This window comes from Pygocentrus nattereri, chromosome 7 (assembly GCF_015220715.1).
Source record: "Pygocentrus nattereri isolate fPygNat1 chromosome 7, fPygNat1.pri, whole genome shotgun sequence".
In the NCBI taxonomy this organism is placed as follows: Eukaryota; Metazoa; Chordata; class Actinopteri; order Characiformes; family Serrasalmidae; genus Pygocentrus; species Pygocentrus nattereri.
This window is the reverse complement of record NC_051217.1, coordinates 26,965,691-26,978,104: the sequence shown is the minus strand read 5'-3', so window position 1 is coordinate 26,978,104 and position 12,414 is coordinate 26,965,691. Positions and strand designations below refer to the sequence as shown.

Sequence of the window (12,414 nt, the reverse complement as noted above, 5' to 3'; positions counted from 1 at the left end):
AATAAATTAGATCAAATTTCAAATTCAGGGTTGTCATTTAAATTATTTCCTCACAAAGATCCAGATTAGCCACTGATCCACCAGCAGTGAAAGGATTAGGACGTGATGATGGACGTAAACGTGCGTCAGTTACTGTTCTAGATAACGTCTTATGGAATGTACTGCAGTATAAATCAGAGAGCAGGTTAGAGGCCGAGGCCAATTCTCTCTGGAGGAGCCCAGCGTTTAAACATGCTGCAGTACCTCGATGATGCGGCTGTCAATGCGGTTGTAAGGATGCCACAGACCACGGTCATCTCTCCACTGCCAAACAGCAGCCTCTGTAGTGTGGGCACTGCCCTTCTTCAGCATTGCATCCACTGCAAAGATCCCCTCTCTGGGTAGACACGGCATCAGCTCACTACAACACATGTAGATAGGTAGATAGATAGATAGATAGAGAGATAGATATAGAGAGAGAGAGATAGATAGAGAGATAGATAGATGGAGAGAGAGATGGATAGATGGAGAGGGATGGATGGATGGATGGATGGATGGATGGATGGATGGATGGATGGAGAGAGAGAGAGAGAGAGAGAGAGAGAGAGAGAGAGAGAGAGAGAGAGAGAGAGAGAGAGAGAGAGAGAGAGAGATACACAGACACACGGTAAGAAACCGGCAAAGATGTTTAAGGCCAATTTATAGTCCAGGTTTCAAACATCACGCAACATAAATTAACGGAGACAAACACCCTCGTCACACATCAATAATCCTGAAAGGTCGCAGACATCGCATACTGATCTGATACGAAGTTCTATGTTCTGGATTGTCGCTGTGGTGACTGAGTACAGTTGTATTTACTGTCTTGCCGGCTACTCAGAACTCTGATCTCTCTCTCTCTCTATATATATATATATATATATATATATATATATATATATATATATATATATATATATATTTATTCAACACCATTTTTAATTTTAATTTTCCGTGACTGTGATTACTTTAAAAGTTGTCTGAGCAGTAAATGCACCTTTCAGAATAACTGGAATTTATAGGAAAACTGCAAACCTGACAACCCTAGAGTCAAACGTGTGAAAAACAAGCTGTATTTCTAGTGGCTGCAGCTTAAAATCCTGCCGTTAGTGCAGCTTGACTGCAGCAGCTGTTCTTGGCTCTGTCAAGTGACACCAATTCTTTTAAACCTTTTCACCAATAACAGGCTCTAATGGGTCAGTACGGTGGGGTTTACAATGCTCTGATCAATCACCAAAGTGGAGACTAAACTGCACTGATTATGTATCCTCCCAAATCAATAAGCCAGGTAAAATCATGCACTCATTTTCTGTCTGACAGAGAATTAAGTTTATTTTCAAAGGGTTAAAATTCTTAAAATTTGGGGATGCGGTCTTCACTGTGGAGCCCATTACTGCAGTCACACTTTAATTCAGTGGTCTTAACATTCCCCTAGACTCTATCAAACACGAAGAAATCAACCGTGTTCATTAAAGAAATGGAACAGGAACAGAACGCGACGTCAGGAGGAAGTTACCATATGAGGGAGGTGAGCTCATAAAGCTCCTGCGGGCTTCTGGGTACCAGATCGATCTGCTCCTGACAGCTTCCATTAGACGCTCCGCACAGCAGGAAGCGCAGAGTCTCCGCAATGTCTGCGCACACACACAGTTAATGACCTGTTATAAATACTCATTGTTCAATGTTCATTCACAGCAAACACCAGATAATCATTCATCAGAAAGGACAGAACAATTGATCATTAGATATAATGATGGGATAATAAAGCAAACACTGACAGATGCAGGTAAGAAGCTGCCATGACAACACTGACAAATACAAGGTGAGGCAGGTGATTACAACATGCAAGACTGGCCACTTTAACAGAAACACCCAACACATTGAACATTTCATGTGTTTATTAAAGATGTTTGTGATTTTCTGAATCCAAACACCATCAGTGCTGCTGTATAGGAGTATACGCGCTGCTCTGGTCTACAGGCAAGCTACAGGAGACGGGTACAAAAGCATGCATAGCGTGCCGTCAACAGAACTCAGACCTCCTGCTCTGGAACTTAAACAATGGGGGAGTTTCTGACCACAGAGAGGCTCTTGGCTGGATATTTTTGAGAGGTTGACCGCTCACAATTTAATAGACACTGAGTGGACAACAAAGGTCCTGTGATTGTGGGCTGATAAACTATATATCAACAGATGGACTACAGTCTGTAACAGAACTGGACACCCACACAGAGGAGCAATAAGGAGCATGTTTCCAATAAAGTGGTCAGTGAGTATAAGCACAAGGCAGGCATTTCTAATAACATGGCCAGTCACTGAAAGCACACATTGTTTCTAATAAAGTGGCCAGTCTGTGTGTGTGTGAGAGAGAAAGACTCACTCTGCTTCATCAGCTGGACGGCAAGGGTTGGGCAGTTGGAGCACATGAGGGAGAACATGCGAACCACCATGATGAACATTCCAGAGCTCAGCACTGGCGGAGTGACCACCAGCAGCTGCTGAATGTTAGTCAGAAGGTCCCGAGATGCTACCTGCTGCAGCAGATTCTACACAGCAGAGGGCAAAGATCAGCACACTGAGAACACCACTGTCAGTCAGTTCTGCTTAATTCAATTTGTTTACAGTAAACAGCCTCTGTCTGAACAAGCAGGTTTATGATTTGAGCTGAGAAGCCTTAATTTTTTTCAATTTGTCCACATGACCTGATTGTTTAGTAATCATCCTTTCAAAATATTTTCCTTAACTCCTGTTGCTCTATTTTATTTTTTTTTTATTTTTAAAGTAGTCTGTCTAGCTGAACCAATGTGCCATGAAAGGGGGGAAAAAAGCAAAACGACAGACTGTTCTCTCCATGTTCTCTGAGAGAACGTGTGAAGAACAGCAGTGTGAGGAGAACTGTTCAGAGTTACAGAGAAAGACGTGGAGGATAATGACTGCAAGCTGTTTTTGTTCAATTAGTAACAAGTCTTTGTTCGATTAGTAACAAGTGACAAACAGAATTTCAGAAAACAAAACACTGATGTTTGATGAAATGGCTGTAACACACAGCTTCCAGTCTCTCGGCTCAAACAGAACCGGGTTCTTGTGTTGGGTGTGTTTAATGCGACTTATGTCTGTTTACTTCATATACACACACAGTGATGCCTGGTTCCACCCATTGGTTCTGCGTTCCACACCACACAAACACTAATCTCACTGCATTAGTGCAGAACTCGTCATCTACTCAATTTAACCGGGTATGCTACTGAACATCAAAAAAGGAAACCATCATCTTTAGTACAACCACTCTGAAGGTGCAGGTGTCTTCAAACTTTTGACAGACTAAAGCTGATCTTCCACACTGCGAATCTTCATCTCACCTCCTCATGCTGAAAGTTGTCCACCAGCCTGGCAAAACAGAGACAAGTGCTCTCCACAGACTTCTTATCCTGCAAGAGAAAAACAGCAAAGGTTCAGTTATATCAAGTTCAGTAAAAGCAAAGTTTTCCCTCTGACCCTAAACAGTTCATCAATCAAGAAATGTCTTAAGTTTGCTTCTTTAGTTTTAGCGTTTTAGCTAAAGCAGCCGAACAGCTGTTCTGGTTTTCACAGTGCTGAATCTTCTACCAGAGGAGAGTGTGTGGAAGAGCTGATCTCCAGGACCAAAGGGGTCAGCTGAAATTTTGCCAGCACACACACTCAAACATGTTACAGGAGTCAGCTTCCGGGTCGGACTCTGATTCATTGAAAGCACAATCACCCCAGTGTGTGTGTGAGTGCACTCTGACCTGGTGAGTGAGTCTCTGCGTGAGCAACGGCAGAGAGTCGGCCACAAAGTGAAATTCGTCTGGAGTTATGCTCTGACAGCAGTTAGCGGCTATGGCTAATGCGTTCCTCTGAGCATTAATGCTGAAGAACTCCAGATACAGCAAGCAGTCCGCTAGACCACCCTAGAGAGAGAGAGAGAGAGAGAGAGAGAGAGAGAGAGAGAGAGAGAGAGAGAGAGAGAGAGAGAGAGAGAGAGAGAGAGAGAGAGAGAGAGAGAGAGAGAGAGATCAGAGTCATTGAGTATCAGCCATCTTTATGGAGTCCGATCTGCTATTGATGTATCGGTGCAGTTCAGGTGAGATTCAGATGCTCTGCTAAATAATCCAACAGCAAACTCTGTTCATTTCAGTGTGACCGTAACATAACAATCTGGACTGATGTTTGTTTGTTTCCTAGCCAACTTTTTCCAAAATGACCATTTTAATACTGGCTGATGATCGAATCCGATTGATCTGACGACTCAGTTACCTTAATATCCTGCAGTGGTGCCGAATCGACAGTGTGAGCTGAAGGTTTAGTCTGGACTCTCTGTGAAGTTAAATGTTTTACATGCTTTTGAATTTGCTTTGATCACTTAAACACCCACAGCAGCTGCTCCTCTCTCCTCTGAACAGGCTAACGAACACCCACACACAGCAAGGTTAGGAAATGTGTTTTGTACTCACAGCCTGCAGGATGGCCTTGCTGTGTCGCCGTGACAGCATCTCCAGAGCGGTCAGAGCCTGTTCAGCCACATCGATAAACTGGATCACCTGAAGCTGTTGAAGTACAAAAAACAAACATGGTATATTTTCCAATACGATTAAAATGATAAATATAGCCGCAAGCACCGATGAGCGGGTTCAAGCATGCAAAAGCAGTACTAGCCCTACTGCAGGTTTAGCCCATCAGGCCTAAAAAGGCCTCAAGCTCTTTGGATCTTATTCAAAGGCAGAGTGAATATAACTGAAATGTCAATTCATCAAAAGGCCTTCAGTTGCCATAAACAGCGAGCAGAGGTCTTTAAACATAACTTTCCATTCATATGTACTGAGCTACACTGCTTCGTACAACATGCAAGAGGTTTTCAACATAGACGTCAGAACTACATGACCATTGGCAGCATTTCTCACATTAAGCAGCAGAAGCAGCAGCAGAAGAAGAAGCAGCAAAAGCAGCAGAAGCGGCAGAAGAAGAAGAAGCAGCAACAGAAGCGGCAGAAGAAGAAGAAGCAGCAGATGCAGCAACAGAAGCAGAAGAAGAGCAATAACAATAGGGTTCTACGCACTGCGTGTTTAAACCCTAAAAAATAAGTAAAATGGGATTCTGGTGCCCCACCCTGTCAGTAATCTATTTCGATTTACTGAATCTGAATTAAAATCAGCAAACCCGCACAGGGAGGAAAAGGGAGGAACAGGGAGGCGGTTCACTTTCAAACATGTTCATCAGCCAACTTAGGGGAAGCAGCGATGCACAGAACTTCAGCACCAAAACCAGCCAACGCCAGCCCGCACCCGCCAACACCACTGCCCGAAACCAGCCCGCGCATGCCAACTCCACTGCCCGAAACCAGCCCGTGCCCGCCAACACCACTGCCCGAAACCAGCCCCCGCCCGCCAACACCACTGCCCGAAACCAGCCCCCGCCCGCCAACACCACTGCCCGAAACCAGCCCCCGCCCGCCAACTCCACTGCCCGAAACCAGCCCCCGCCCGCCAACTCCACTGCCCGAAACCAGCTAGCGCAAGTTCCCGCCCGCCAACTCCACTGCCTGAAACCAGCCAGCGCCAGCTCCCGCCCGCCAACTCCACTGACCGAAACCAGCTAACCCACCACCCTATGTATTGTAGTGGCCAACAGTTCAACAGATACATAATTTAGATAAGTACTGTTTCTTTCCCGCAGAGGCGCAATTTTAACTCACCTTTTCCAGGAAGACGGGGATGGCGTCCACCACGACAGCGGAGGATCGCGGCAGAGCCTCCATCATGTAGGTCAGAGCTCGGGAGGCGTGGTTCATCTGGACACAAACATGAACAGAATCTTTCAAATGACATCTACGGAAAACAATAACAGAACGTCGGTCAGGCTAAAACTGACAGAGGAAAAAAAGAAGCTCCACTCACAATATCAAAGTTATGCTCCATCTGTAATAGTGTGATCTGTGGAGAGAAAACAGCAGAGACGATAAGCAGAGGAGTAAATTAACAAGCACCTCGCCCTAAATAATAAACCAAAACACAACAGATCCTTTAACCTTAGTACTTCATTTACAGTCATATTGATGACAATTCTCCACATCATTTAAAATGGTGGTGCCAAACAGGGGGCACACACCCAGCCTTCTGCCCCCAAGCTGCTGAGCTGCTGTGTTTGGCTGTTTAGCTGGGTGGTTAAGTCACTCCTCCCCATATGGGAAAGTAGAGACCAGCATCTGTTAGGCTTTGATGACTTACCGTACAGCCCTACACCGCAGTCTAGAAGGGGAACCAGCTCTGATTTAGTCTTGTCGAGTGCGAGAGTCATGTTTGCAGCTAGTTCGCTAATGCTAATATTTGTAGCCTGTATGTTAGCACCGTCTCTCAGAAATGAGCAGGACTGACCAGCGCAGGAACGACGCTCTTTACGGGAAAACCACCCAGCGTCTCCTCGTTACCCATCACCAGGAGCTGGCACATCTCTATAGCAGCCTGCAGCTGCTGAGACTCATCACCCGTAGCCTGGAGACCCTGCAGGAGCTGCTGGGCTTTAGAGCCTGCAGACAGACAGACAGAAATGTTGTTTAGTAATTTGTAATACATGATTAAACTAATTTAATAAAATAAGTCTAAGTTTTTTTTTTTGCTGTGTTAAACGGTAAAACTGTACCAAAATAAATAAATAAACACCAGACTGCCTGAAGCCGCTCACTGGGCTAATGTAGTTTCCTGCAGGGGGTCTTTGTTATAGGACTGATTTGAAAATCACCTCCTCTTAATGCCGGAACAAAAATCTGAGATTGGTTAGTTTAGCTTTTTCCCGGTTTTCTCTCAAGAGGAACTCATTCATGCAAAACATGGAGGAAATGACTGCTGTAGTTTATTCGCTACTGGACATCCATCAGTTTTGGCTCATTTATATGCATTCATTAACAAAATGAAGCAGAAAGAAAACGTAGGATAACTGTATGAGTTTCAATTTACCAGGAGTACCTGGTTCTGTCTGATCTGTGGTTTCGTAACAAGACCAGACTCTTCTCGTCTTTCTTCCATGGCGAGATCAGCGCTGATGTCACAGCTCAAGTCACACAACACCAAAAACGTTCACCAAAACAAGGCACAGTGACCCCGCCGGCAATAAAGTTACCTTAGCCTAGCATAAGTACTCACTGGCTCCGCTGCCGATGGTGCGGTGAAACAACTGGGACATGCGGGGCCCCAGGGGTCCGAACAGGTGAGGTGGGAGACCACGGGCCTCCAGCAGGGCTGCAACAAAAACTACATTTTAATGTCCGATTCTGTTTAGTTTTAAACTCTAACACTTCAAAAAGCAGTACCTCTCAGTAAAGCAGAGAAAACTGAACAGCAGGTTACTTGTGACCTACATGAGCTTCATCTTGAGTGGTCGACTAGCACTTGGGGTGGGGCAGCTGGAGGAATGATATTTATCCAAACTATCACTTTAAAGTGAACTAATGAAAAGAGTACAGCTCGACTCTGATCGGTCAGTCTAACTACAGAGCTAACTCTGCTGTGTGAAGCGTCCCTCAGTGAAAGGACAGAGCTGTTAATGGCTGACAGACTAAATAGTGAGGAAAGAGGTGCTGTACCCTGGAGTCGGCCCATTTCAGAGTCATCCGACTCGCTCTCCCCGGACGTGGTCATCCCTACGGCTCCGGCTACTGAGCTAGAGGCTAGAGAGAGAGAGAGAGAGAGAGAGAGAGAGAGAGAGAGAGAGAGAGAGAGAGAGAGAGAGAGAGAGAGAGAGAGAGAGAGAGAGAGAGAGAGAGAGAGAGAGAGAGAGAGAGAGAGAGAGAGAGAGATCAGAGTCATTGAGTATCAGCCATCTTTATGGAGTCCGATCTGCTATTGATGTATCGGTGCAGTTCAGGTGAGATTCAGATGCTCTGCTAAATAATCCAACAGCAAACTCTGTTCATTTCAGTGTGACCGTAACATAACAATCTGGACTGATGTTTGTTTGTTTCCTAGCCAACTTTTTCCAAAATGAGAGAGAGAATGAGAGAAAATGAGAGAAAATGAGAGAGAGAGAGAGAGAGAGAGAGAGAGAGAGAGAGAGAGAGAGAGAGAGAGAGAGAGAGAGAGAGAGAGAGAGAGAGAGAGAATGAGAGAGAGAGAATGAGAGAGAGAGAGAGAATGAGAGAGAGAGAATGAGAGAGAGAGAGAGAATGAGAGAGAGAGAATGAGAATGAGAGAGAGAGAATGAGAGAGAGAGAGAGAGAATGAGAGAGAGAGAATGAGAGAGAGAGAATGAGAGAGAGAGAGAGAGAGAGAGAGAGAGAGAGAGAGAGAGAGAGAGAGAATGAGAGAGAGAGAGAATGAGAGAGAGAGAGAGAGAGAGAGAGAGAGAATGAGAGAGAGAGAGAGAGAGAATGAGAGAGAGAGAGAGAATGAGAGAATGAGAGAGAGAGAATGAGAGAGAGAGAGAGAGAGAGAATGAGAGAGAGAGAGAGAGAGAGAGAATGAGAGAGAGAGAGAGAATGAGAGAGAGAGAGAGAGAGAGAGAGAGAGAGAGAGAGAGAGAATGAGAGAGAGAGAGAGAATGAGAGAGAGAATGAGAGAGAGAGAGAGAATGAGAGAGAGAGAGAGAGAGAATGAGAGAGAGAGAGAGAGAGAGAGAGAGAGAGAGAGAGAGAGAGAGAGAGAGAGAGAGAGAGAGAGAGAGAGAGAGAATATATCACTAAGCTCATGTTAAATTTAGTATTACCGAAGAACTGGGCCCAGAGGTAGCCTTTTCTTGTGGGGCTACAGTCGGGTCCAGAGGGTGGTGTTTTTTTTTTGTGGGCTACAATCATATTCAGAGGGAATTTTGTGTGGATACAGTCACGTCAGCAAGAATTTGGTTGGTTCAAGCAGAAATGGGTGTAATTTTGTGATATCTGGATTAAAACTCAGTTGGAAATGAAAGTGTATGAAATTGATCTACTTTAATCTGCTCTGACTCTTGTGGTACCTGAAGCTCCCTGGGGCGCCTCCTCTGTTCTCGCAGCTGATGAGTTTGCGCCATCCTGGTTGTTGTCAGAGTCTGCCATTTTGTCCTGTCGGCGAGTATCGGCTGCCCCGCGCTTTCCCAGGCCAGAGCCTCGCCGACTGAGAGAGAGAGAGAGCGAGAGCGAGAGAGCGAGAGCGAGAGAGAGCGAGAGAGAGCGAGAGAGAGCGAGAGAGAGCGAGAGAGAGCGAGAGAGAGCGAGAGAGAGCGAGAGAGAGCGAGAAAGCATGCATCAAGGCTTGGGAGTTTGCTGTGTACCCCCCCTCAAATCCCCCCCCAAAACACATGAAACAGCTGATGTTACCTGGTGCTGGCGCAGGAGCCCGTGGTCTTCTGGCGTGTGCTCCTCCTAAAGCTGGGGAGCTCTGCTGGGGGAGACTCACTACGCTTCTTACTGGACTTCCTCAAGCCTAAACACGCACACAGACACAAAGTTTGCTGAAATCTGCACACACTGTGAGAAATCTGAGCTGCAGTGCAGCAGGTTGTGCTGAGCTCAGTACAGCGTGGATGAACAGTAAGAATGAGCTAATGTATATCTAAAGCTGTGCGGCTGATTTGCTTCTCAATCTCCACAGCGTCTCATTTATCGTCTTTCAATCAAACCAGTGTTAATCAAAACTTGCCATCTGAGTGCAGCCAATCACAGTAAAGGGGGCAGGGGTTAAACCAAAAGACCGGTCTGGGTAAACAAGCTGTGAGTGAATGTGCTGGTTACAGTGTCTTCTGCAAAGATTTCTGACCTCTACACAGCAGGACATGGTGTCCTTCACTCAGGGTCAAACTGAAACCCACCTCAGACCCAAACAGTTGTGAAATGGAGATAAACCTGCTGATGGGGTCAGAAACTGCACACAGCTGTAAACCTGCAGTCCCTAAATATAACCCTTTAACACTGACAGCTGCTACAGTCCACCTGATCTATACAGCTACAAATGCTTAATTTTCAGTTAGGACTAATCTACCACAACCTTCAGATGCGCACTGTATTTTCTGCTTACTGGTGTCATATCCAGTCCACATCTGAAAACACTAATTTCACTAAATCATTCTCTTTTTTCCATCAGTGTTGGATCGTTTGTTCGTGAAATGTGTAAAGCAGAGCTATACTTTTCATGAAGAACGAACCAACACAAATAACCCAAACCTACATTACCTTCTATTAAAAGTTAACATTAGCATTCACAGGGATTCATTCCAACAGCAACAATACACAAGTGCACTCAGCAAACAGTCAATTATCACAACAACTCAAACAAGTTATCGGGCAGCTCTACTCAATGGGGTAACTGATTATATACAAACAGCAGCTTAAACACAGCGATTTTAGCTGAACTCTGATACAAATGCCTCCCAAAACAGTTCAAACAGGAAACATGGAGGTCAATGAGGTCAGACTCATTTAAGGAGTTTAGATAAATAAGCATGTTTAACTCTGTCAACCCTGTTTAACACCAAACGCCAACAACAGGAGGACAAACAAAACAGACAACAGACCGAGCTGCACCGCTCCAGCCTGAGAAGTAAGTATTCATTTCTTTTAATCTTTCATGTATTCATATTCTTGCTTACTTCATGCATGATTAAAAGAAAGGAAGCTGCTGGTGATTCTCTGGTGCTATTACACTATAACAATCAGACATGTGCAGAATTCTGGACTGCAGCCGCTGAATCACCATCAGGATATGCCACCATGGACTAAGATCACTGCTAATGAATTACATCATTCTGTTCATTTCTAATTTGGTTTTGACTCAGATTTTGCTGGTTTGCTGGTGTTTCATAGTTGATCGTTTTGTGAGTTGCCTTCTCATCCAGGACTCCCGACTCCAATAAAGGTAAAATAAAGAGAAAATTTATTCTACACGTATAATTTGCTCCAGGGCAAGTTATGCTTAGGATTACACATCACAAACAGCACTTCAGCCAATCCGGGCTGAGTCTGCTGTAATAGAGCCATCCACATTTCTTTGTAATCTGGTGAATCCGTTTCCAGCTTGGAGCCTTTCGCTGCCCCAGCAGCAGGTTCAAGCTCTATTCCGGGTACAACTCTGTCCCACTGGCATGGTGCCCTCTGACACCCCCCTTCCCCGACTCAGCACCCCCCACCACACCCCCCACTCAACCAACCTGAACTGTTTCTGCCACAACAGCTCAGACTACATGCTTCTCACTCATTACAGATCCATCAGTAACAGTTTAAACACTTCCTTCTGTTTCATTTTAAGACCTACACCTAAATTTATTGAGACAATTTCTCTCATAAGAGTAAAGTCCAGAAATCAGATTTAATAAAATGGCCCCTGACCCTCAGATGTTCTCCTCACATCTCAATCCCTTTATAAATCACAGAAAGCAGCCAATGTTAGCCAACTACACCATCTTAATTCCAGCAATTCAAAGTAACATAACAGCTACCTCGCTGTCTCCATAACTGCTAATGCTGGCTAACTCTGCTCGATTTCATTCCTGAAAACAGCCAACACGAGCCAATTATGCTACGGTCCTGCTGGAACAGGCTAGACTCCTCCCCTCAGTTTCGGGGTCTGGACCTTAGGAGCAACCCCAGCAGGGTCCTAACTTCTGTTTAAGGTTGATTTCTATGTTTTCGTTGGCTGGTTTTTCTATGGCTGTAGGGCAGCATAGTTTTTCCTTTTCTAACTCTGCGTTTTAAATATCTCAGACGCTGCCGACAAGAACTCTATCGCCCCTATGATCACCTTCCTGTGTTAATATTATTTGTCTTTATTAGGAGGAGGAACGTTGGCCTGCTCGGCTAAGGCGTTTGGGAAATGGAGACTGAAACTGGGCAGCAGCTACGCTCTGAAAAACAGCAAGGGGCGGTCTCACAGCATTCACTACTTACAGTTCATCACTTTAGTTGTGTTTGAACTTTTTCACATCAGTAACAGCAGCTAAACTCACATTTTAACACTATTCTGATGACGTGTTTGCGGTTCAGCTGTGTGTGTTTAGGGTCAGTTGCTCATAAACAGACACGACAGCCAACTGTTGACTTTGATTAAGTTAAGATTTCCTAACTGGAGACAAGAGGCTGTAAGATCCGATAAAATTCCTAAATAAAGACCAGATTTGATTCTGTAATATGAATGCATGTAAAATTTATCAGATAATCAATAAAAATAAAATAAAACAAAGTTTCTGTAATACGGCTCATGGACTGGAAACTGGACTGAACACACAGTGCCAACTAGTGTACTGAAGTAGCAAAAAGCTGAACTGAGGAACTGAAAAACACCAAAATCTTATTTGGATTTTATCTCCCTTTTATAGTTCTCTCACACGTGCACAAGTGCGCGCGCACTCGCGAGTGAGAACTATAAAAGGGAGATAAAATGTAAATTAGATTTTGCTGTTTGTGCACACACACACAATCACACA

The 12,414-nt window shown here is 44.7% G+C and overlaps 1 protein-coding gene across 8 annotated transcripts in view; it reads right to left on the bottom strand.

Annotated features, from left to right (window-relative positions):
* trip12 (thyroid hormone receptor interactor 12) overlaps nt 1–12,414 on the bottom strand; it is a 63,987-nt gene that overhangs the window by 33,602 nt on the left and 17,971 nt on the right. For all 8 annotated transcript variants that reach the window (XM_017686132.2, XM_017686134.2, XM_017686136.2 and 5 more), the window contains 13 exons: nt 9,317–9,422; nt 8,977–9,113; nt 7,613–7,696; nt 7,173–7,268; nt 6,408–6,559; nt 5,931–5,966; nt 5,729–5,824; nt 4,491–4,583; nt 3,786–3,947; nt 3,378–3,446; nt 2,399–2,564; nt 1,535–1,652; nt 244–400 (listed from right to left, as the gene is read on the bottom strand). In XM_017686132.2, coding sequence (XP_017541621.1) covers nt 244–400; nt 1,535–1,652; nt 2,399–2,564; nt 3,378–3,446; nt 3,786–3,947; nt 4,491–4,583; nt 5,729–5,824; nt 5,931–5,966; nt 6,408–6,559; nt 7,173–7,268; nt 7,613–7,696; nt 8,977–9,113; nt 9,317–9,422 — 1,472 coding nt within the window. The remainder of the gene's footprint in view (nt 1–243; nt 401–1,534; nt 1,653–2,398; nt 2,565–3,377; nt 3,447–3,785; nt 3,948–4,490; nt 4,584–5,728; nt 5,825–5,930; nt 5,967–6,407; nt 6,560–7,172; nt 7,269–7,612; nt 7,697–8,976; nt 9,114–9,316; nt 9,423–12,414) is intronic.